We start from the raw sequence: 26,687 nt of genomic DNA, 5'->3' as shown, positions 1-26,687 counted from the left end.
CCTATAATACCATTCTGCTAATTTTGAAAGATACTTCTCTGTTGACAAGTTTATGCACTTTGATGGGACTGCCTCATTGCCATTTCAATTTTGCATAAAATACAATACTTATACTTTCGCTCCATCAAATTTGGAGAGGCTTTCCTTTCAAGATCACCAAAACAAATTACAGAACCCCCTATGGATGGGCCCCAGACAAGAATTTTATTCATCTACTGTATGAGGGAATTTTTTTCTGGTTCATGTTTTCCCCTGGATGGTGCCCCAACATTAGGCACCAGAGGGAGATGAAGCCATTATTTTCACACAGCTGCCATATTAAATATCCTCCTCTGGACTACATTTGTATGTTGATGCTTTTTCTGGGACTGCCTATTTTCATCTCAAATATGACATGTCCGATTGCTAGCTCAGTGTAAAAGGGAGGCCTTTACAGCTTATAGTACCCTCCCCTGGACTACACTATTCCACATATCTATGTGATTCCATTATATCCTTTATCCATGGTACCTTTGTCTGGCAGACATTATATACATGATACAGATCATGTTCCCCTTGAAGAGGATGATGAATGATCAAGTTTTGTAATTCTACTTATGGAGCATATGCATTTTTATGGAGAGAGTTAGTAATGTTGAGTCCATAACTAGCCGTGTTTTTATGTAGTTATGTTGATGCCTAGGGACCTCCGGTTTACTTAATATCAATACTATCATTAGGGACCCTGAGGCTCCGATTTAGAGGTTCTGCGATTTTACCACCTTAACAAGGGTCAACAATTTCTGGTGAATGAGGAATTCATTTATTGCACACGTGGTGGAAAGAAAATTGATTTATGGGATACTATCCTTTGGAACAGCTATTCACTGTATGTTTAATATATTTTGTTTGGGGCTTTAAGTTACTTTATGTTGTTGCGAGAGCATTTTGTTATTATTTGTTGCATGTTTTATTGATTAAGTGCCTACCTATTCACGATTTTATATAGTGAAAATATTTTGTATTGTGTAAAATTAATTGTTACTTGTGGCAGTTTGAACTTAAGGAAAAAGACAACACTTATCACAGAATCTTAATTCGTGTTAGTAAGCCTGCTTTTCAGAAACTAATCGAATACCTTCAACCTGAGGTGGTCTTACAGTCCCCGATGAGCAGCTAGGACTAGCAGACAGGTAGAATAGCTCACTTTAGGCTCTCAGGACCTGATGGCAAGGAGATAGCAGTGAAGAGTCTCCTGCGTGCGTGATGAGGCTCAGTTGGTGCACGGTGAAGAGAAGTGTGGACTGTAACACTCTGAGGAACAGTATAATAAAGAGAGGGAAGAATGACACTCTCCCTGCAAGCAGCAATTTTGTAGATGTAATGTTCCTATAAGACACTAGTCACTAGCGAATATAAAGCAACAAGTGGTCAATCTGGTAAAAGTGATTGCTGGCACAGGGCAACTCTTCTTTGGGCTACAAGACTTTTGGCGCATTTAAGGAAAAGGCCTCCTTAGCAGAGTGAATTGATGATGACTCAGCGGTGGTTCAGCCTGTGGACTGACTGTCCTGCTATCAGTTCTGAGGATAAGGCTGTTCTAAGTGTAGTCAGACAATAACTGCTAAAGGAACTAGGCTGCAACTTCTAATAACTACGTGCAATGTCCGCAGCTGTGTGCAAGAGAATAGAAAAGGTGGAGCAGGTGTCAATGTTCCCTGTCCTTGATAATTCTTGGAACGCTCTCACCCGAGGGATGGTTTCTGGCAGTCTTTCTCTCTCCTTTGATAAGGCCTCAACACGCTCTTTGTTCCCACCTGCAGCGTTCTGTCCAGTCACCTGCTAGTAGATTAGCTTTCTCCACAATGCACCAAGGTCCGCTATCAGCAGACTTTCTTTGCCTCCTCCCTTTCTCTCTTTCCTCAGGCTGGTCCGGTCCTCCCAGGTCCTTTCACAGTCGGCATACTATTCTCTCCAGATCTCTCCCCTCTCACTTCCTGTCTCATCTCCCGGATTTATATATATATATATATATATATATATATATATATATATATGTGTGTGTGTGTGTGTGTATGTATATATATATGCCTCCGCCCACACGCCACCTTCTCTGGGAAATGTTTTTTGCTACACTGTTCCTTAGCAAAGTCCTGCAATTCAGCGTACATGTTCCATGGGGCTGCTCTACAGAGTGTGAATGCCAGTGTTCAGCAGGACACACACGGCCATCTTGTATTTGTTTTAACATCCTTCATCCACTTATAGCAGGGTGTTACAATAGCATTAATTGTTACTGTGGTCGACACATGACAAAGGGGATGGATCTTGTACTAAAGGGTATCCAAGAAAACAACATTCAGGGCACTTGCAGCATGTTACTCTTCTTTATTTATCATAAATTCCAAATGCTAAAAACAATTACAAAACATCCAACTCACAAACATTTCTCGTGCAAAATGCATGCTTTTTCAAGGCAGTTGAATATATACAATTACATGTCATAATTGTCTTTTATCAAATTTTATGGGCATATACTGTAAACAGCAGAAATCAGTGTCCAGGAAGAATATTTCACAAAACATATATTGTATACAGTTTTTCAAATATAAGTACTATAACTCAGTGTATTCCTCTTGGTGAAAGAGATTCGTTTGCATGAGGAAACAACCTCATGTTGGACATCATTTTGCTCAAAAGGGGATAAAGTAAATGTATTGCGTAAATGATCCTTACTTCTGTGCCTACTTTCCACCTATGACTTTGTCAGGGCCTGGACTTGATCCTGGGACCTCTAATGTATCTGGCAGTAACTCTTCTCACTGAGTTCCCTGGGATGCTGGACAACACTCTGCCTGATCTATTGGACAATCCTGCCTTGTGCCTTGTTTTCTGATGAACCTTGAACTCCTTGCTCCTCCCATGAACTTCCTGATTTAAGCCATGTCTCTGCACTTCCTGTTTGCCGGAATACTGTGCCTTCTCCAGCCAGTATCTCGCTTTGTCTCTCTTGCTGCCATCCATACCTTCGCTACCGACCTTTGGCTTGTTCCTTGACTATGATTCTGCCTCATCCCAACCTGCTACCGCTTGTTACCGACCCTTTGTTTGTTTACTGACTACGCTTCTGCTAGATCCCTACCTGCCATATCTGTTACTGAATCCTGGCTTGCTCACTTCCTGGTGGGGTGATCCTGAGAAGTGCGACCTGGTACTAACACTCAGCAAAATCCATCTCCACCATCAGGAGCTCTGGTGAATACCGGTTAGTGCTTAGACCCCGCACCTCAGGTGAGCCTGCGTCATCTCCCAGGGTGACCTGCTTGTTTAGCTATCCTGTTGGTTGGTCTTCTGTTATAGCTACTGCTCTCTGAGCCTGACCTCTGACCGTGACAGACTTGTATCACTACATGGCTTAAATCTGGAACTGATTTGTACACAAGCCTTTGTCATACTGCTTATACAGCAGCAGGGTAAGGGCAGTCTATTCCGAAATTTAAATGGGAAGATCAGCGATACAAGGCCTAGGAGATAAGTGACACTTGCAAGGTGCTGCTGTTTAGATTTATTTCTTTACTTCTATCAAAAGTCATGGTTATAGCTGGACCTGCAGCCTCAGAATCTAGTTCTCCCGTAATGAGAAAACAACAGTGAAGGCAGCTGTCATGTAGCTCTGCAATTACCATTTCCTGTCACAGAAATGCTAGTGAAAGCTAATGTTCTTCTAATGGAGATACAGTAAGTACCTAATGCGAATAAAATATAGGACTACTTTAATTCTACCAAAGAGAAGCTGTTTGAACCCATTGCAAATTGGGTCTATTTTTAGAGCATCTTCTATTTGGGAATGCCAGACAATAAGCCCTGTACCTGTATATAACAGGCAGGATGCAATTGAACAAGAAAAGGTGTCCAGTTCAGATAAGGGAACAAAGCAGAGACAGGGCTGTGTGAAGAAAAGTTGTTGATTCTACTGTTGTCATCACATTTCTTTTACTCTTACAAACTGCAATGCTTTTTTTTTTTTTTTTTTTTTTTTAAATCAAAGCAATTTTTTATTTCAGAGCAGTTTTTCTTGTGTTACTTTAGTTAGTAAATATATATAGGCTTAGGTCATTGTGCTAGGAAAGTCGTGTTCATTAAGTGATTCTGAATGGTTCGGCAGATGATCCTTTTTAGCAAGATTATTTCTGTCAGGTTACTGTCTGCCTGACAAAGGGATTCTTTCCTCTTTTATTACTGTTTTTGTTGGAGGTAAAAGAAAGTTTTCATGTATAAATACTCATTTGAGATTATTTAATTGGTTTTTACTTATAAAAGTATTGATCCATCATGGGATTTCAATGGTTTTAGCTTACAAAAGTAGTGATTCAGGAGCAAAATATACTTTTAATGAGTAAATATTAATTTCATAGCGGTTCCATGTCAATGCCTTGATAAACTGATGTGAAAAAAGCAAAAGTGGAACTCTAACAAAAAAAAATTAACAATTAAAATGAATGGCAAGATTTACTCTAGCCTTTATCCTTGTGACTATTGTCATTGGCACAAATAGTGAACAGTATTCCAAGTTTGTATAACTCTTTGGAGCAGGAGTAGAGTGAAAACCACCTAGTGGCAACTCCTGTTCTAGTGACAACTGCCAGAGGTGGTATTTCGCCATACTTTGAGGACTTTTGCCTGTTGTGTCTCCAGGGCCAGTTCAGAAGTCATCCCTAAAATGGAACTAAACTCTCCTATTTTTTAATGCCAAGCTAACTGCCATCTTAGCCTGTTTTTGATCTGCGATTGCCATGGTGCTGCAGATGTGGTCTGTTATGACACCTAACATATATCAAAGACGCAACTACACATGGAACTAACATGATACATCACCAACAATAAAGTCAATTAAAAATGAATTGACAGTTTATTGATACAAAAATATTTAGAAAATCTTGTTACATACATACAGTAGGAAATCTGTTAAAGTATACACAGCTGATTTAATGTATTCAATATATTCTGCATACATGGTGCCATCATATACAATGAGGAACAGAAGTATTTGAACACCCTGTGATTTTGCAAGTTCTCCCACTTAGAAATCATGGAGGGGTCTGAAATTCACATTGTAGGTGCATTCCCACTCTGAGAGACAGAATTAAAAAAAAAATTCAGGAAATCACATTGTATAATTTTTAAAGAATTTATTTGTCTTGCACTGCTGAACATAAGTATTTGAACACCTGAGAAAATCAGTGTTAATATTTGGTACAGAAGCCTTTGTTTGCAATTACAGAGGTCAAACGTTTCCTGTAGTTCTTGACCAGGTTTGCACACACTGCAACAGGGATTTTGGCCCACTCCTCCACACAGATCTCCTCTAGATCTGTCAGGTTTCAGGGCTGTCGTTGAGCAATACAGAGTTTCAGCTCCCTCCAAAGATGTTCTATTGGATTTAGGTCTGGAGACTGGCTAGGCCACTCCAGAACCTTGATATGCTTCTTACGGAGCCACTCCTTGGTTATCCTGGCTGTGTGCTTCGGGTTGTTGTCATGTTGGAAGACCCAGCCACGACCCATCTTCAATGCTCTGACTGAGGGAAGGAGGTTGTTGCTCAAAATCTCACAATAAATGGCCCCATTCATTCTCTCCTTAATACAATGCAGTCGTCCTGCCCCCTTTGCAGAAAAGCACTCCCAAAGCATGAAGTTACCACCCCCATGCTTCACAGTAGGGATGGTGTTCTTGGGATGCAACTCATCCTTCTTTTTCCTCCAAACACGACGAGTGAAGTTTAGACCAAAAAGTTCTACTTTGGTCTCATCTGACCACACGACTTTCTCCCATGCCTCCTCTGGATCATCCAGATGGTCATTGGCAAACTTCAGACGGGCCTGGACATGTGATGACTTGAGCAGGGGAACCTTCCATGCAATGCATGATTTGAAACCATGACGTCATAGTGTTCTACTGACACTGACCTTTGAAACTGTGGTCCCAGCTCTCTTCATGTCATTGACCAGCTCCTCCCTTGTAGTTCTAGGCTGATTCCTCACCTTTCTTATCATCAGTGATACCCCACGAGGTGAGATCTTGCATGGAGCTCCAGTCCAAGGGAGACTGACAGTCATCCTTAGCCTCTTCTATTTTCTAACAATTGCTCCAACAGTTGATCTATTTTCACTAAGCTGCTTGGCAATTGTCCCGTAGCTCTTTCCAGCCTTGTGGAGGTCCACAATTTTGTGTCTGGTGTCTTTTGACAGCTCTTTGGTCTTGCCCATGGTAGTAGTTGGTGTCTGACTGACTGTGGGGTGGACAGGTGTCTTTAAAGAGCTCAGACAGGTGCTACTAAGTTAGATTGAGTGGAGTAGAGGTGGACTTTTTAAAGGCACAGTAACAGGTCTTTGAGAGCCAGAATTCTTGCTGTTTCTTAGGTGTTCAAATACTTATGTTCAGCAGTGCAAGACAAATAAATTCTTTGCAAATCATACAATGTGATTTCCTGAATTTGTTTTTAAATTCTGTCTCTCAGAGTGGGAATGCACCTACAATGTGAATTTCAGACCCCTCCATGATTTCTAAGTGAGAGAACTTGGAAAAATGCAGGGTGTTCAAATACTTCTGTTCCTCACTGTAAATCATTGTTATCAATTCCACCCAGTTGATCTCAAGAGTGTTTTCACACCATTCCAGTATATAGAACAGCACATCACATTTTTCTTTATTTTTGGTGATGTACAATACCTTGTCAAAGTCCCATGGGCAGCTGAGTTTTTCATTTATGATTACTTAGGAAAGAAGGTCACTTTGTGTAACAGATCACAATAAGTTAATGTTTTGAGAAACCTATAAATTGTGGGCTTCGGTATATATTCAGTTTACTCATCTGACAGCAAAAACAGAATTTTTTTTTTCTATTCCTAAGACTATGATAATATTACATTTATGACTACAACTAGTATGGTGTGCCTGTTAAGACATCACAGGACACTTGTTTTCACAGTGTTTGATTATTGTTGTGCCTAGAGTTCAATTTTCAGAAATATATCTCTTTGACAACAGGTAGTGTTTTTAATTGAAAACATGTAATTTAGCTCTTGTTATATTCCAGAAATATGTTTGCGTTTGGGATAAACTGTGAACATTATGTACAGTGCATTCAGAAAGTATTCACAGTGCTTAACTTTTGCCACATTTTGTTATGTTACAGCCTTATTTCAAAATGGATTAAATACATTTTTTTCCTCGACATTCTACAAACAATACCCCATAATGACAACGTGAAAGAAGTTAGTTTTGAAATGTTTGCAATTTATTTAAAATAAAAAAACGAACAAAGAACCATATGTACATAAGAATTCACAGCCTTTGCACAATACTTTGTTGAAGCACCTTTAGCACCAATTACAGCCACAAGTCATTTTGAGTACGATGCTACAAGATTGGCACACCTATTTTAGGGCAATTTCTACCATTCTTCTTTGCAGTACCTCTCAAGCTCCATCAGGTTGGATGGGGAGCGTCGGTGCACAGCCATTTTCAGATCTCTCCAGAGGTTCAATCAGGTTCAAGCCTGGGCTCTGGCTGGGCCACTCCAGGACGTTCACAGATTTGGCCTGTAGCCACTCCTTTGTTATGTGGGCTGTGTGCTTAGGGTCATTGTCCTGTTGAAAGATGAACTGTCGCCCCAGTCTAGGGTCCAGAGCGCTCTGGAACAGGTTTTCATCAAGGATGTCTCTGTACATTGCTGCATTCATCTTTCCTTTGATCCTGACTAGTCTCCCAGTTCCTGCTGCTGAAAAACATCCCCACAGCGTGGTGCTGCCACCACCATGCTTCACTGTAGGGATCGTATTGGCCAGGTGGTGAGTGGTGCCTGGTTTCCTCCAGACATGATGCTTGGCATTCAGGCAGAGAGTTCAATCTTTGTTTCATCAGACCAGAGAGTTTTGTTTCTCATGGTCTGAGAGTCCCTCAGGTGCCTTTTGGCAAACTCCAGGCAGGCTGCCATTTGCCTTTTACTGAGGAGTGGCTTCCGTCTGGCCACTCTACCATACAGACCTGATTGGTGGAGTGCTGCAGAGAAGGTTGTTCTTTGGGAAGGTTCTCCTCTCTCCACAGAGAAACTCTGGAGCTCTTTCAGAGTGACCATCGGGTGCTTGTTTACCTCCCTGGCTAAGGACCCTCTCCCTCTATCGCTCATTTTGGTCAGGCGGCCCATTCTAGGAAGATTCCTAGTGGTTCTAAACTTCTTCCATTTACAGATGATGGAGGCCACTGTGCTCATTGGGACCTTCAATGCTGCATACATTTTTCTGTACTTTTCCCCAGATCTGTGCCTTGATACTATCCTGTCTTGGAGGTCTACGGACAATTCTTTGGACTTCATGGCTTGGTTTGTGCTCTGACAAGCACTGTTAACTGTGGGACCTTATATAGACAGGTTTATGCCTTTCCTAATTATGTCCAATCAACTGAATTTCCCACAGGTGGACTCCAATCAAGTTGTGGAAACATCTCAAAGATGATCTGTGGGAACAGGATGCACCAGAGCTCAATTTTTAGTTTCATGCTAAGGCTGTGAATACTCATTTACATGTGGTTTTTGTTCGTTTGTTATTTTTAATAAATTGCAAAGATTTCAAAACAAACTTCTTTCCTGTTGTCATTATGGGGTATTGTTTGTGGAATGTTGAGGAAAAAAATTAGTTTAATCCATTTTGGAATAAGGCTGTAACATAACAAACTGTGGCAAAAGTTAAGCGCTGTGAATACTTTCTGGTTGCACTGTACTATGTACTTAAAGTGCCCAGGTGTGTGGGCCAATATGCAGGAAGGTAATCATAGGTCTAAACACGTTTTGCTGTATGGTGGCTTCATCAGGAAGCCAAATGCATGACCATAGTCTCGTTTATGTAGTGCTGTCTGAAAGGCAATACGAAGCCCTATTTAGGTAGTGCATTTTAATAATTTGGTGAATAAGAATGCCCATACACTCCAAAGGAGTGCACCCTCTTCTTGTATAAATACTGGGAAATGCAGGATGTACCATCTCCTGTACACAAGCGGGATTTCTGCCATTAGTGGAGCTTAGCACACAGACAGGCACATCTCCTCTTCCATACAGGAATCTCCGACTCCTCTTTCTCCAGTGTGGCCAACAGTGCAGTGATACACCCTGCACGCCTGGGTGGCAGTAGATTGGTTGCCACACTTCGCCTGAAGTTTTCCATGGTTGTATTGTAGTGCTGCAGTTATGCCACAGTCTGATAGGATACATATTAGAAAGTGTAACAAAATAGAATCTTCAGAGACTAGTGTTGCTTCCAAATAATACTGGGGTTTTGGAAATGATCATTCTTCTTCTCATTGGTTTTTGATTTCTGTACAGAGGTGAATCATTGCTGATTATTGATTAATTTCCTTTTTTTTTTTAGGAACACAGTAAGGATGAGCTGGATGCTTGGAAGATTGTTCGTGTTAGTGAAGATTTTCGAGTGATTGCTTTAGGGCTACCAGTGCCCAAGTATACTGGCAATCCTCTTGACCCTCCACTGCGCTCTAGATTTCAAGCCAGAGATATTTATTATTTGCCTTTTAAAGTAAGACCAAATATTTGTTGCTTTCATGCTGTAAGCTTTCTGATTTGTTTCTTCAATTCTAGCAGGACTTTTCAGTGCACACTCCAGTGTATGTGTCCTTAAAGCGGTATCAAACTCTACAAACATTTTTTTTTTTTAAATAGACCCTCTGCATATTTGTGTCATAATGTGCTAGTATGCACCGCACACTAGCACATTATGCCAGACTTGCCTTTCAAACTAAGCCCTCTAATGCTGAGCTGTCACCTCTTCCGGTGCTTCCTTGTACTTCCTCCTAATGCCCTATCTTCTAATGCTCCATTTTTTTAGGTGTCTCCTTATTATTTCTTTGTTCAGTTTCTGCCTAACTTGTTTCTTAGTTTAACTGAGATCCATGTAATAAGTTCTGTGAATTTATTGAGAGGGAGAGGTAGATTACCTCTTTTGTCCCTTGCTTATAGGTGATCACATACTACCTGCTTTCAGCCGTTGAAATGTTGGGTTTTCTTATTCTTTAAATAACACTTACATGTCTTGTCTCTTCCCAGCTTGTGAATGGAAAAGCAGCACACTAATGGGCCCATCTCTGTTACTTTGTTTCTCCTAGCAATATGTTCCTTATTAGCACTGCAACGGACTTGAATAACTGTTAGGGCTCATTTAGACAGGGGTGTTCACATGCAACGGCCATAACAAAAATGACCCCTTCTGTCACTTTACATGGACATTACTGCCACAGAATGTGACCGATTTTGATGAATGGGTCCGTGCTGCAGCTGTCCCACAACAGCATGCAATTTACTTGATTGTGCTGCAGTACTGTGGCATTCAGAGGATTAAAATAGGTGGTGAGAAGGCGATATATCGCCTTTTCACTGTCTGTCAATCACTTCTGCAAAGCGATCTGACCACACATCTAAACCTAGTCTTAGTGCTATTTCTCCCTCTACCAGTATCCCACAAGGCATTGTAGGAGGTTGAAACCAAGTCAAAATCAAGTACTTCCACTGCTTGCAGTAAAAAAAAATACATTTCATTAATTATTACTGAATACAGAGCTGCATTGATTTGTGTGTGTAATGTCTGCTTGTATTTCAGGTTTTAGGAAAATAAAGCCTTTTAAATTTTTTTCTAAGTAAATACTGGATTGCTCTTGGCAACCTATCAGGCAGTCATTTCATTTTCAGAGTGTCTGAAGTAAGAACGTTTTGATGCAATTAGAAGGCAGTCTCATTCTCCCTTTAAGTTTTTTTCTACTGCTACTTTGCTCTACTGCAAAAAAAAAAAAAAAAAATCTGTTCTTTGTTTAGTTTTTTTTTGTTTGTGAATGAGGCCATGTACTTAGTTAATATGTAATTGTGAAAATTAATAAGAGGTGCCATCAGTGCTGCCCTACATTATGTGATTTGACCAATTTTTTTTCTATTGTTCTTAACCCAAACAGGATCAGCTTCAAATACTCTATTCGGCTGGATCAAATGTTCCGACAGAAAGGTAATGAAACACAGCTGTACTCTGGACACACCAGAAGTCAATCTGGTGGTAGCAGATGTCCTATGATGTTAGTATAAGTGTATTTTACTAGCTGAAGCTTTGCCTTTAGTATAAATCAGTACCAACACCTCATAATTATGTTTGTTCAAGGTCATTGACTTAGAAGTTAAAGTGTATTTAAAACCAAAACCAAAAGTGTTCTATATTTTGCAGGTTACCAATTCTCAGCTGTGGTGACTACATTTTCTTATTTTATGCTTTTTTTTATTTTATTTACACCTATTGATCTGGCCAGTAAGTCTGTTATTGTTCATTTTCTTATAACAGACCAAGCTGTCCAACAAATGTGCCAGTTAGAGTGTTGAAACAAATCATTTACCACTGACGGGTACAGTGGTAAGCGATTATTCATTCATGTAAAACTATCATCCAAAAAGTAAAATTGTTGCTATAACTGCTTAAAAGTGTTAGCTGGAGTTCAGCTTTAGGACTCATTCACATGCGTGGTGCCCTCTGAAGAGCAATTTCTGTTCAGATTATTTTTCAGTTGGCGTTTGACAGGTGGTGTGAAGCGATATGTCGCCTCCTCACTGCCTTCTTTATCCCTGTAAATTTTGCATTTCCGCACTGCAATGGCATGCATTGCATTTGGTTTGGGGATGGTCGCATCATGGCCCATAGGCCTGCATTGGTCATGTGCAGCTACTTACTAATTTTTGCCATGGCCTTGAAGCACAGCATTTCAGATGTGGTGTGTGTACAGCTGTGAGCAGCTGGGTGTCAGTGTTTAGGCAGGCAGTTTGGGCCAATAAAACTATGGCTCAACCACTTGGTTTTACTGCTCCCTGGTTATGTGAATGGAGCCTTAATTCTTTGATTAAGTCAATTTAAATTTGCTAGTGCCTCTATTTTGGGTTGCTCCCAAAATCGTAATAGAGGGGAAATCTTCCAAGGGGGACACTAGTTCTGGTGACCTGGTGGACCCCAAGGGATTCCCTTAATTTGCAGATACTTTCTCGCACTTCATGTTTTGGCTGTGGGATAGGAAGTGAACGGAAATCTCCCCAACAGGATACAAATGCCAAAATGGAAAAAAAAATGTTCCTATAGTTCTAATGAAACATTTTACTTATAAATGTCATTGTGTTACCTGTGATGTTCACCTCTCCTGCCACTAAATTAGGGACAGCTCACCCTCATTAGGTTGTGGGGCAGCACATTGAAACACTGGGGTCCTCAGTTCAAGTCATGGACAGAACATGATCTTCGTGTGCTTGTGTGGGTTTCCTCTGGGTAGTCCAGTTTCCTCTCACACTCCAAAGACATACTGGTAGGTATTTGGCTCCTGTCTAAATTGGCCTTAGCATGATGTTCTACTAAGTATGTCCAAGATGTCTGCCTCTCCCTCTGGCAAATGGCAGATCAAGCATTTTGAATCCCCAGGGAGAAAGGTGATATAGAAATTTAGATTAACAATGTGGAACCTGTGGAAAAAAAAATGTTCACAGGCAGGTAATTTTAATGCAGAAGATTTTCCAAATCTGACTGAAATTCTGCGCATGTGTGGGAGTGACATCATACCCACCCAGCCAATTACAGTGGCTGGGGTTCGAGAACCCGGAAGCTGGCTGCCCGAAGATGCCAGCAGCATGGCGGGGAGCAGAGGGTCGCTGCATCGCTGAAGTCGAGGTGATTATAGTTCTGCTTTAAAGTGTAATTCCAGTCAAATTCTAACTAAGCCTAAATCTACTCCCACCCCCATTCTATAGCTATTCTATCTGCCCTGTAAAGAATCGGCTTCATTGTAATGGAGGGGCAGTCAACAATGGCTGCCTGATAGTAAGCAATGTCTTCGCCCAGGATTTGCAACCATTGTCGCTGCCTCTCCTCCACACTGAAGCTGGCACTGGGATCTGATTGTGTGACCAAGCAGGAGCAGCTTCAGATTGTTTAGATATACACACTTTTCTTTTACATGGTAGATAGAATAGTCTTAGAATGGGGGTGCGAGTAGATTTAGGATTAGTTAGAATTTGACTGGAATTGCACTTTCATAGTGATTAAAGCTTAGACAGTGTCATGCTTCATTTGTTGTGTTTGTTTTTATAGTACATCTATGTTTGATCTGAGTAGTATAAGCTAGGGCTAGTATGGCAAAGAAGTGGTCTGTTTGTGTAGCATTTAAAGATGTATACTTGATACTTTTCATTGCTCCAAAGTAGTTTTTAGGGTGTTTATTAACAATTTACTATATGTTAAATATATCTAGTCTTTAACAGAATACTGCATTATCACAACTGATTGTATTTTCTGAGTGCATTTTCAGGTTTTATTCTTTTGTATTTTTAAATGTTGTTAAAGCATGAACTTGTATACATAATGTTAAAGCAGTATACTGTACACACACTGTCAGGTAGTTTATTTGAGACCAAAATTGTGCAGATTTTTTTATGGTTAATTTATTTTTTACTGGAATTTCATGTTTATCAGCTCCTATTTATTTCTCTTAAGGATTTCCCAGCTTTTGTCATTTGCTACAACTCTGTGCTCTCAAGAATCTGCCAGCCTTGGGCTTCCAGATTTCCCAGCAGACAACTTGACAGCAGCCATTGGCATTTTGGTAAGCCATTTAAAATGGTATTCTTTTAGAATCATCTTTAAATAATTAATCTTGGTCTTACATTTGTACAGAATGAAAATCATTCGGTAGGTCTCACAGAACACAGATTTTGTTTCCTGGGAGAAAGAATGATGTAAATGTTCTGCTTGCAGTTTGGTATTTTTGTGTGTATCTGTGTTAACACTGCAAAAACACTAAATGTTTGTTCAATGTAAAATGGCATAATATGATAGCTTACTTTTGTAATGCATTCTGTCTGAAAAATTTTGTGGTTGTCTTTGTTAACACTGTTCAATCTGGAACCATTTTTTTGCTGTTTATTAAATTGTGCTGTGATTCATGGCAATCACATTTTATGGGTCGCCAATATGTTGTGATTTTTTTGCCCAGTTAAAGGTGGGATCATGGTAAATTTCATTATATCCTCATATAGCCATACAAGGAAAATATGAATCAATGAAGCTGAGGTCTAGAGAGGAAAGTTCCTTTCAACTGTTTTAGGCTTGGTGCATTGATAAAATGCAGCTGTCATGGATTAGCAGGAAGTTCTAGGTGGCTATTCACCTCCATGGTTTAAGTGCAATGGCCCCTTTGAATCCTGAGGCATTCTAGTAAGAAAATGTTTTAACCATTTCCACTTAACAACCTGGTGATGCTTGCCTCTTCCCACCATTGCCAAATGGATGAAAAAAGCTGTACATATTTAAGAGCGAAAAAAGTTTATGTTGATCTCCTCTGGCTAGAGTGCAGGGACCTCTCCAGGAAGGTACTTCATATACCTGAGCAGATCAAGGAGATTCTCAGCACAGTGATATGGACACTTCTTCCAGTAAACACCATAAGCCGGCTATATATGGTTTGACATTTGGCCATTTCAGCAGGGACCGGCTGAATTTTGAGCCATGTATGGAATAGCTGGTTGTACACAAGTCAATCTAATGATTGACTTGTGTACAACCAGCCCATCTCTTTTTTCCCCAAATGCTCAGTGCCACCAGCTATAGCCAGCAACACTGATCATTGTATTCAGCTGGCCGTGAATGCACCCCACCAGAAGAACACAATAGCACTGTGGGAAGGATTCTCCCATCAACACTTAGTGTGTTGATGATGGGATCATAACATTTTTAGCTCTTTGGTTGAACAAAAAAAAGAATGTATAATGTATGGCCAGCCTTAGACATCAAGACAACCAAAATTTGTTTCACACAAAAGAACTACAAGCCAGTGCCCTACTATAGAATCTGTTTCTTTGCTGTATATCTTATCAGGTGCTATCAGGCTGTGGAAAACGTTAAGCATTACTTACCAACATGTCATGTTCTGTTATCTTTTGACAGCACCCTCCCTTTTTCCCAAGTTTTTGTTTGTCACAGAAAGCAATTTCTAGTACAATTTCTAGCGCACACTGGGGATATGGGGAAAGAAGAGGTTTTAACCTTCAGTTCTTTACAGCATTTACACATTATTGTCCAAACTGTGAGAAATAGACTAGTCATGAGTCACACATTTTAAAGTTTACCTGATTAGCTAAAATACTTTTTATCTTTACAAAAGAAAAATGTTTCCTAAATTTAGGCTATAGAGACCACATGACACTTGAAAAAAATATATGCTTATTCTTTATGTACCTTAACATTGCACAGTAAATGATTGTTTAATGTGATTAAATTGAATTATGATAATCATAGTATTCAGACTGAAACTACTTTGCTTTCACTTAGAGACAGACAATTTAAAGTCCTTAACACATCAAGAAACTTTCTGTTTGGTAATGTTTGTGTGTAGGGTAAAATATCAGGATTAGTTGATTTATTTATGGTGTCTTTGACTCTATTGATTCAAATTGCCTATGGTTGTTGAATGTGGTTCTGAGTGACCGTGCAGCTTGGATAGCAGTTAAAGTGTTACTAAACCCAGCTCTGTTCATGCAGTGCTGGTGGCAAGGTTGGTGAGCACAAGTGAGAATGAAATGTTCAAAAACAAATACAGTACAAATCATAGTATGAGAAACAAGCAGACCTTGACCAGCTTCAACCTTAGGCCTCGTTCACTCTATATGTGCAGAAAAACTGATGGAAACTGATGCACAGATTTCACTTGCAGAGACATCAGTTTATATCAGTTTTCATGCACGCATCAATGAGGTTTATACACGTTGCAGATTCCTGCGCAAAAAAAACGGCATGTGATACTAGTGTTGTGGTGTGAACAGAGCACATAGAGAATAATTGATTTTGTTGTGCCCTTGCAGGGCACATACAAAACTGGCGTCTCTGTACCATGGTGTGAACGAGCCTTAAAGTGTTACTAAACTCAGGACCCTGCATTCACTATATCTGGTCTCCCACAGTACACAGAACATGGAAATGCAATTACAATTATTTTAGTAAATATAAACTGCTAAATACCTTTTCTTATCAGCAGTAAATAGCAGTTTTGTGACTTCTATCAGTGTCTCGCCGAGCACTGGTTAAAGAGTGTAGGAGGAGTTTTCATTCTCCTCTGACTGTCCTATGAGCCTGCATGACCCCTGATCCTCTGCTGGACAGTGCTGATTGGCCCTGTGCCAATCATATGCATCCTCCCCCTCAAAAAAACAAAACTCTCTAGCAATCCACATTAAACTGAGCATCTGCAGAGTGCCTCCTAGGGCTCTATACTATCAGCAGATGGATTTGGAACTGTGAAAGAAGGGGAGAATCAGAGAAGACAGGATCAAAAAGCCTTTTTACACAATGCTAAGGATTAACCCCTTAGGTTTCACAGTGAGTATAAGAAGCATGCTTTACTGCATATACAGACTGATTTTACTGTTGTGGGTTTAGTAACACTTTAAGATTGTTATTATATCAAACATTAACATAATACATTACATAGAGAGCATGTGTTTTGTCTAAAAATACATCTAAGTATTTACAGCAACACATTCCTTGTTAAAACATTACAGAGCAGCACTTGTTTATGTAATGAATGCTATAAATATCTGACTCCTTTGTGATAGTAAGGACCATTCTTCCACGGATACCACTATGCTGTGCTTTCAGTAAACTACTGATTGTATTAAAAGAACTGTGTTTATTGACTACTGTTTAGTTTAAATTGACACAGTGATGCTGTTCTCTTCGCTCACAATGCCAAAAATCAGCGGGATTCAGACGCTCTGGGTCATTGCACCCAGGTATGGATGAATAGGATTATAAGGTTTATTTGGTCTTAATTATAGAAGAGCATCCACTCTAGGGGGTTGGTTTACTAAAGGCAAATACACTGTGCACTGCAGTTGCTCCAGAGCTTAGTAAAGGAGGTAAAGCTTCACTTTGCACAGAATACTCAATCACATACAAGGAAAATATAACCATTTTTCTTGCATGTGATTGGATGATAGAATTCAGCAGAGCTTCCCCTCAGATCTAGAGCAACTGCACTTGCAGTGCACAGACTATTTGCCTTTATTAAATCAACCCTTATGTGTGGCATTAACAAATGTTTACCTGCTTTGAGGTGTGCAGCTTTAAGACAGATATTCATTTTGAATGGACTGGCAGTGCCCCTCAATGCACAAGAAAGTACTGGCACCATTTTTTAAAATTCTACATATCATGAATAGCTCCCAAATAAACATATATAGTAATTCATTTGGAATGGCTCAGCAGCATTAAGCACATACCTCGTGTTAATATGCATTGCAGTAGCAAATTTTACTACGTTACTACAATGCATATACAGTCAGGTCCAAAAATATTGGGACATCGACACAATTCTAACATTTTTGGCTCTATACACCACCACAATGGATTTGAAATGAAACTAATAAGATGTTCTTTAACTGCAGACTGTCAGCTTTAATTCGAGGGTATTTACATCCAAATCAGGTGAACGGTGTAGGAATTACAACAGTTTGCATATGTGCCTCCCACTTGTTAAGGAACCAAAAGTAAGGGGACAGAATAATAATCATAAATCAAACTTTCACTTTTTAATACTTGGTTGCAAATCCTTTGCAGTCAATTGCAGCCTGAAGTCTGGAACGCATAGACATCACCAGACACTGGGTTTCATCCCTGGTGATGCTCTGCCAGGCCTCTACTTCAACTGTCTTCAGTTCCTGCTTGTTCTTGGGGCATTTTCCCTTCAGTTTTGTCTTCAGCAAGTGAAATGCATGCTCAATCGGATTCAGGTCAGGTGATTGACTTGGCCATTGCATAACATTCCACTTCTTTCCCTTAAAAAACTCTTTGGTTGCTTTTGCAGTATGCTTTGGGTCATTGTCCATCTGCACTGTGAAGCTCGTCCAATGAGTTCTGAAGCATTTGGCTGAATGTGAGCAGATAATATTGCCCAAAACACTTCAGAATTCATCCTGCTGCTTTTGTCAGCAGTCACATCATGAATAAATGCAAGAGAACCAGTTCCATTGGCAGCCATACATGCCCACGCCATGACACTACCACCACCATGCTTCACTGATGAGGTGGTATGCTTAGGATCATGAGCAGTTCCTTTCCTTCTCCATACTCTTCTCTTCCCATCACTCTGGTACAAGTTGATCTTGGTCTCATCTGTCCATAGGATGTTGTTCCAGAACTGTGAAGGCTTTTTTAGATGTCGTTTGGCAAACTCTAATCTGGCCTTCCTGTTTTTGAGGCTCACCAATGGTTTACATCTTGTGGTGAACCCTCTGTATTCACTCTGGTGAAGTCTTCTCTTGATTGTTGACTTTGACACACATACACCTACCTCCTGGAGAGTGTTCTTGATCTGGCCAACTGTTGTGAAAGGTGTTTTCTTCACCAGGGAAAGAATTCTTCGGTCATTCACCACAGTTGTTTTCCATGGTATTCCGGGTCTTTTGGTGTTGCTGAGCTCAAGGGTGCGTTCCTTCTTTTTAAGAATGTTCCAAACAGTTGTTTTGGCCACGCCTAATGTATTTGCTATCTCTCTAATGGATTTGTTTTGTTTTTTCAGCCTAATGATGGCTTGCTTCACTGATAGTGACAGCTCTTTGGATCTCATCTTGAGAGTTGACAGCAACAGATTCCAAATGCAAATAGCACACTTGAAATGAACTCTGGACTTTTTATCTGCTCACTGTAATTGGGATAATGAGGGAATAACACACACCTGGCCATGGAACAGCTGAGAAGCCAATTGTTCCATTACTTTTGGTTCCTTAACAAGTGGGAGGCACATATGCAAACTGTTGTAATTCCTACACCGTTCACCTGATTTGGATGTAAATACCCTCAAATTAAAGCTGACAGTCTGCAGTTAAAGCACATCTTGTTTGTTTCATTTCAAATCCATTGTGGTGGTGTATAGAGCCAAAAATGTTAGAATTGTGTCAATGTCCCAATATTTATGGACCTGACTGTATATGTGAATGGACCCTAAATGTGTGTTCTATAGGAATTATCCTGGGTGGGCCTTGAGATAAAAGGCACATTAACACTTAGTATTGTTTTAACACATTCACATTAACAAATGCATTTCTATGCACTGAGGCTCATTGTGCAGTATTTCCCACTCCTCAGTGATTGACGTTTGGTGGACATCATCCTTCTCTAAATTAGTGCACACAGCTTTTCCTAAATGTGAACAGTGTACCAGATATTATGTCAGGGTGTTTGCACGTCAGATCCCACTCTACAGTATAAAACATTATACTAAGCTCCCCTTCCATATTTCTTGTGCCTTGTTTACATTTACAGATTGAGGAATGGAAGGGGGGTTTGTGGTGAAAACAAATGGTTGAGCCACAGTGCTCAATCTAACTTAATGGCCAGTGGGGGTTGTACACATGCCACAGCAAAAGTCATACCCCCTGTCATGTGGGTTAAGTGAATTGGGCCACGCTGCTACTGCCCTGCATTGGAGGATTTACAGGGTTAAAACAGAAAGTGAGGAGATGACATATCCGCTCTCAGCCACCTGTCAGATGGCCTCTGAGAAGTGATCCACTGTGGATCACTTTTTTAGAGGGCAGTGCAGAATAACTGAGCCTTTACTGCATCTGTTCAAGTGAGCAATACAGCACACATTAACATCTAAAACATTAGGGCCTGTTTCACACAGCCTTCAGCTTGTATAAGAGTGGTATGAACAGCAAGCTTTGACAGAACATTTGCAGTACCATTCAACTCCAGTGTGTAAATGTTGAACGTAGAAACAGAGAAAAAGACCATGTAGTCCACCGAGTCTGCCTGTTTTTTGTTTTGTTTTTGTTTTTTTGTGGGCGGGGGGTTGTTTTTTTTGTTTTGTTTTTTTGGGGTGAAGGGGAGGTTGTTAACTTTTTTTATCTGAGTATAGATCTATGCTTGTCCCAAGCATGTTTGAAGCTATTTACTGTTGGCTGGCTCACTACCTCTGCTGGAATTTTATTCCAAGCATCAACTACTCTTTCAGTAAAATGGAAAGATCCTAATGGGAGTGTTAACTGCCATTTAAGAAAGGTGCTAGCAAGCTTACAACAGGCTCCAAGAAGTGCTGAAGCCTACTAGCAGCTTGTTTAAAGTGGCAGTCAGCACATCCATTAGGATCTGTGTTCAACATTTACCAATTGGAGCTGAATAATACTATAAAAGCTTCAACAAAGTTTGCTGTTCACACTGCTTTATACTGTACAAGCTGAAGCCTATATGAAACAAACCTAACAAATCCAGTAAGCATGTCAGTTCTACTCACTGAGCAACAATATTGAATTTACACATAAAGAGCAACACAACTTACAGTACACTGATAGCTGCAGTTCCTGATTCCTACTGTAGGTAAGGCTCTGTGGAAATTGTGTGCACCGCGCAGTCCATGGGGCATTATAAAGACCATGGCTTTTATTCAGCTGGAACTTGGTGGAACTCAGTTCCACCACCTCTGGATCAGACCTTCTGCTCACCTCAGAAAACACAGAAGTCCTGCTTCTGTATTTACAAATGACAGCTTGTCTTCCAACAGCTCCCACAGAACTGATCTCCTGAGTGCAGGATGGGGACAAGGGAGATGCTGGTGCCCTGAGTACAGTGCAGATGCCGACACCTCCACTAGATGATCTCCCTGCAAGTGAGAGAGGCAGAGCCATCTACAGTGTACAGGGAGGTACTAGAGCCAGCTGGGTGCTTCATCTCAATACAACAAAAGTAAGACGTGGTAGATGGTAGAGCTTTTAAGGATGGGGGAGAAGATGGGGACAGTGGAGGGGGGCTTGCATGCAGAGGTGAGAGCTCAAGAGGGGTGAAAGCGAGATGAGGATGGGGAATGCTGAGGTAAGCAGCTGCGGAAGAAGGCTGAACTCTGCACTCTGCGTGTAGTGCACCCCTGAACTCTGCACTCTGTATATAGCACAACCCTGAACTCGGCACGTAGCACACCCCTGAACTCTCTGCACTCTGTGCTATGCACTCTGTATGTAATGCATTCCTGGTATTTAATACCCCTTTAAGACTAACCCTCCTACTGTTATTGAAATTTGACCACACTGACCATTTGATGCGGTTTGGAGGGTGTGTGTATGGGAAAGTGGAGTCATGGTTGAGCTCCTGCACCTATTTTCTGAAAAAAAAAAAAAGACCTAAGAATGTCAATAGGTCTTGTGTGAGACTGGCTGTCTGCAGGCACAAAGTGTGACTGCTGCAATGCCCTTCAATGAAAACCTGGAGGGACAAAGCGTGGAAAGGAAAGGGAGAAGAGTAAGATCAAACAGTTTTCCACTAAGTATCAGAGCCTGGAGCAGACTGAACTAAAATAAGTCATAATATATTGAATCAGCTGTCAATGAATAAAAAATCAGACCTCTGCTACTTCTAGCAAAGCAGTATACCCCATCACACAGTATTAACATCTGTGTGTTGCAATGCACTATAGTTCAGGTACATCTGTATCAGGGGCAGACTGACAACTCATGGGGCCCCCGAGCAATAGGGGATCATGGGGCCCCTGTGTCCTTGCCCACACTCAAAAAAGCTTATAAAAAAGGTACCAGGGGCATTTCATGGGGCCCCCTACTGACCTCGGGCAGTGCCCGAGTGCTCGAATGGTCAGTCTGCCTCTTGTCTGTATACATGTGTTAAGTACTGGTTCACATATATGCGGATTGGATGCCTCTGAACTGCAACCAATCTGCATGACGTGTGAAATGAAATTGCTTCCTCTTGTGCCTGTTCACATATGTCCGGTGCACTGGCAGTGCGCATTCAGTGCAAATTGAAAAAGAGTCTTGTACAATTTCTGAGCAGTGCAGTCCGGTTCAGGTGCGGATTACAGGCTATTGACTTATATGGGAAACGTATTCTAAACCGCACATAGCATCAGTTGTGAACAGGATAAAATCCTCAACTGAACCTGATCTAAACCTGTCCTGAATCTGATGTAAACCTGACCTGATCCACTGAACAACTACGGTATCAATGAGCTGTGAAACCTGAGCTTCAATCCGCACATGTGTGAATCGGCTCTGAATGAGCATTGTATAAGTGCAGTTAATCACACAATGCCCATGTGAATGGGTGCTTTGAGGTTTGTAGCTTACGTTATTCTGGAAATCAAGCTTCCAGGAAACAAAACTAAAAAGCATTAGCAGCAATTTTCTCTAGAACAACTAGCTCCTAGGATTTGTCCAGTTCTTGATTTAGTTGCTTTTAAAACCAATCTTTTGTTCACCAGTGGTCCAGTTTTCCAGCACAGATTTAAATATAGCGATTTCCTCAAAAAAGCATATTATTTATGTTTGGTATACAGCTGAATACAAAAATTGTCCATTGTAAATTGGAGGGACTTTCTGCTGTGCTTTTCAAAAATATGATTGGCAGCTAGTCAGTGGTACAGAGACAAAACTCTTCTTCCAAAAAAAATGTTCAATTTTTGTTGTTTTTATAGTATATCTAGCTTTCATTTTTTTGACCTGTAAATTCCAAAGTGCATTTGTCTTCTTGTAAGCAATAATGATTTTGTCTTTATCCATCCAAAGAATGCGTTTCCCAAGATGTCCTCCCAAAGAGTGATTGAAAGGTTGTATCCTTATAGTGTGTTATTGGGGAAAGAAGGCAGGACTGCTGTGCAGGATGCATTAAAGGTAAGCATTATTGTTGGCACATTTCACAAATGCTTCTAGTCTGAATTAGCATTCCAGACTTTTTTTCTTTTTTATATAATCTAAAGTGTATATGACGGCTGATTAGGTCCTTAAAAAGAAAATGGTGTTTCAATTGTTAATTGCTGTGATGCAGGCACATAATTTGCTGTTAAATGTTAAGTAGATATTGGCATTTAAAAGTATTTAAGAATTTTATTTCTTTTTAGTTTATTTTCATTTGTAAGCATCATTGTAAACATAATTTTGCACTAAATCCAATATTTACTGATATACTTGTGAGGATCTGGGCAGTACTGAAGCATTTTCTTGTTTTCTTTTCTCCTTGGTTTTGTTTGTAAAGATAAAGCCTATAAATTCATAGTTTAAAGTAGAAGTCTCGTAAATACCCCAACTGTTAATTGCTGCCCCCCAGCGTTCCCTATTGCGCTGCATAGTTTTTTTTGTATAAATCACTAAGTAAATACTTGTTCTTTATGTTTTTCAATGCTGTCACATGACTGCAAAGCAAAATCTCTGCTGAGTAGTGTGTGGCTGATGGGAGGACTTGCTCCCTCACCAACGACACTCAGAGCAGTGGACATCAGTGGGTGATGTCACTGCTTTCTGTGATTGGGTCACATTGTTGGTATTGAAAAGCCTAAGCTTCTGCTTTAAAGTGATTGTAAACCCTTACATATTCCCAGTGAAGTGACTGGCCTCAGGTGATACACAAAGATGAAACAAATCTTCCTACATAAATTGTACCTGTTTATCTGCAGTTTTCTCCTCTACATCCGTTCAAAGTACTGAATCTTTAAGCTTGTCTGAGACTTCCGAAAAATAGAGGGTGGAGAACTGAAGTTTCACTCTGCAGCACTCAGTGAGGAGAGCTCTGGGAGCTGATTGGAGGAACCCTACCCCCTCCACACTGCTCACAGGAACATAGCTGAGGATGTCCCTGGAGGTCCCTCTCCTGTCACCATATTTCTTTCCTTGGTGTTGGGAAAACATGTCAGAAATTATTCATGCTGATAGCAGATGAACAAGGCAGCAGACAGAAATTACACTTAGTGCTCTTGCTTGAGACTATAGAGGGATAAGCTTTATGCATGTTTCATGTCTGAGGTTTACAACCACTTTAGGGACCTGTATGTGGTTGATGCTGGTAGTGATAGTATTCATTATATTAATTAATTTTAGTTATTTGTTTATTCATGTTTACATTTAGACCAAAAGTAACAGGGGTTAGAAAGCAGTTGAAGTGGTATGTCCATATGTGTCAGGTGGCTTGTCTTTTTTTTAATATTTCTTGAGCAAAAAATCTGCTTTCATATACTGTGAGAATTCAGCTTTCTAAAACACTGAAAATGGTCTGGTGTAGCCTTTCTTCCGTACATTTTACAAAGCTGTTTTTCACTTGTTCAGGTTGCACATCTTTTGTGACAATTAGGTTTGTGAATATAAACATTTCTATTCAATTGTTTTTGTTAATATCTTACTATGTTTTCAGAGATTCGAACTGTCAGACTCTGGAAAGCACTCTGATTCTCTGACAATCATGAATGTAGAGCCAGTGCAGAATTTTGAAAACCCTCAAGCAGCAGTGACTTTACGATCAGGTGACAAGAACATCTTAGTGGAGGTAAGGTGCCTTATTAATCAGTTTGTCAGATAATATTAATAATGAAACATTGTACAGTATGGTACAAATATAAGCAAAATTGCAACTGTGTGGTACTTTTCCAAATTAAAAGGGACGGTTACTTTCTGGAAAAAAAAAGGCACAGTTACAAGGTTGCAGCATTCTCATCCTTAATAAACCAAATTATGTAGCAGTTTCACTCTGAATCAACTAATTCAGAGAAAATGGTGCTGTCAGATCACTAGCATGACTGGAGGATTTCTTTCACCTGCCTCCTGATAGTTTTTAATCCAACCCAAACATGCCTTTAATTTATGCATTGCTTACCATTGAAAGTTGTTAAAGATGATAATTTTAAAACAATTCTGGTCACCACAAATGTCTATTGCTTTTAAGGCAAAATCGAATGTACGTATGGCATTCTGATAGTGTGGCAGAAAGATATCCTTGATTTTAATAAAAAAAAGATTGGGAGGAGTGTCTGGAATTGCCACACAAAGGGTTTGATTTCCTAAAGGCAAAAAGACTGTGCAGTTGTACTCATATTCCCCAGAGCTTAGTGTAGTGAAACACTGCTGATTTCCATCATCCATTCATGTGAAAGCAAAAATGCTGTTTTTTTTATTTTCATTGAACCTGATTGAGTATTCTTTGCAAAGTGAAGCTTCACCAAATTCACCAAGTTCTGGGGAAATTAGTAAAGCTGCATGTGCAAATGGCACAGTCTATTTGTCTTTAGTACATCAACCCCAAAGACTCACTATGGGATAGAAACATTTCAAACATAACCCATGCTGCTCACCCCAAATACTTTATGATCTGTAACCTGCTACAGCACTTATATAAATTTGTAAAAATTTGTATAGCTTGCCGATGCCCAATAAAACTTTAACAAATATATATTGTGAAAGAGCTAGGCCTTGCTGTGATGTGATTATAGGAAAAAGACACATAGGATTCACATTAGGCAAAGTGTCAAGCTTCAGAGCACTGTTTTTCAATGGAGAAGACTGGACTGTCAGTGTTCTCCTGATTTTGTAATCCTGGAGCAGAGCCATGAGCTTGAAGGCTTTAAAGTGTCTTTGGTGGAACTGAGCCTTCAATCCTTTGTCCGGTTCTTGCTGGAGTCCTGCAGGTTGTGTGTTTGTACAGGTGTGCACACTTGTTTTAAACAAGGCCCGGGTATAGCTCAGGCGGGAGGTGTGCTCCTGTTTGGTGACAGGTGGGAGGTGTGCTCCCATTTGAAGACAGGCTGGAGGTGTGCTCCCATTTGAAGACAGGTGTGTGGTCCTGTCTGGAGACCTAGGTTCTCTACCTGAGAGACTGTTCTGCATGTTGGAGGGATTCTATGTCCATAAGGCTGAGGGAGTTGTGGCAGCTACGCAAGTCTCGGAGACTAAGAAAGGGTCTCCGGGATTGAGGAGGCTGGGACAACTAGGCGATTCCATGTGACTGAGGAATCTGTAAGTCTCATAGGAGTGGCAGGGTGACAGGAGAACCCCTATTGAGAGGCCAGGAGTGGGCCTGTACAGCAGGGAGCTGTGACTAAAGGCTGAGTGAGCCAGGAGAGAGTTCAGATAACCAAGAGAGCTGGCAAGTTTGTCTGAGGGATCAGTGACTAGAGCAGCGGTTCTGCTGAAGTATTTTCCTGAACCTGTTTTGATGTGTGAAACTGAACCCCCTGTGTGGGAAAGTTTTGTGGACTTTACTTTGAGTATTGTTTAATAAATGTGGGCTGGCAAGCCTTAAAACTAAGTTCAGACTGACATGGTCTCACTTAAAAATGGTTCTACCACTGGGCTAATGGGCCCCCATATCAAGATACACATAAATTAATGTGACATCTTTCTAATTTAAAAATCAAAGAAGCACTGCACTCAAGTCCAGCCAACCTAGTGTAGACTTGAAAACTGCCTTCGCCATAAGTCTTTGTTAAAGCCACACCCCCTTATGTTTCGCTCGGCCCACTGGAGCTTAATCATAGGGTAGTCCTAGGTAGACTACCCTATGTTTAGGCTCTGATGCCCATAGTAAAACATGTTAGGTATGTGGCTTTGACAGAGACTCATTGGTTGAGGCTGTTTTTAAGTCTACACTAGGTTGGCTGGATGGGAGCCATATGCTTCTTTGATTTTTTTTTCTTTTACATTGTATTGCTTTGGATGAGCACCTTTGGCATCCTGCACCTTTGTCCATGGTAACTGTGGGAGTTGGGCTTTCCCAGCTTGAGTGGCATTCATAATTTAGCACTAAGGTCACACCATTGGTAAATTCAATACTTTTCTGAATAGCTGTTCTGTATACACAAAGAACAAGATGCTT

The 26,687-nt window shown here is 40.5% G+C and overlaps 1 protein-coding gene across 2 annotated transcripts in view; it reads left to right on the top strand.

Moving 5' to 3' along the window:
* The window catches only part of VWA8 (von Willebrand factor A domain containing 8), a 422,826-nt gene that overhangs the window by 82,351 nt on the left and 313,788 nt on the right, over nucleotides 1-26,687 (top strand). For both annotated transcript variants that reach the window (XM_089668819.1, XM_089668820.1), the window contains exons 7-11: nucleotides 9,402-9,566; nucleotides 10,990-11,039; nucleotides 13,551-13,659; nucleotides 22,619-22,723; nucleotides 24,234-24,365. In XM_089668819.1, coding sequence (XP_089524945.1) covers nucleotides 9,402-9,566; nucleotides 10,990-11,039; nucleotides 13,551-13,659; nucleotides 22,619-22,723; nucleotides 24,234-24,365 — 561 coding nt within the window. The remainder of the gene's footprint in view (nucleotides 1-9,401; nucleotides 9,567-10,989; nucleotides 11,040-13,550; nucleotides 13,660-22,618; nucleotides 22,724-24,233; nucleotides 24,366-26,687) is intronic.

Source organism: Staurois parvus, unplaced genomic scaffold (genome assembly GCF_062004578.1).
Source record: "Staurois parvus isolate SC_StPar_1 unplaced genomic scaffold, SC_StPar_1.0 ptg000064l, whole genome shotgun sequence".
Lineage (NCBI taxonomy): Eukaryota > Metazoa > Chordata > Amphibia > Anura > Ranidae > Staurois > Staurois parvus.
This window is presented reverse-complemented; position numbering and strand designations above follow the sequence as displayed.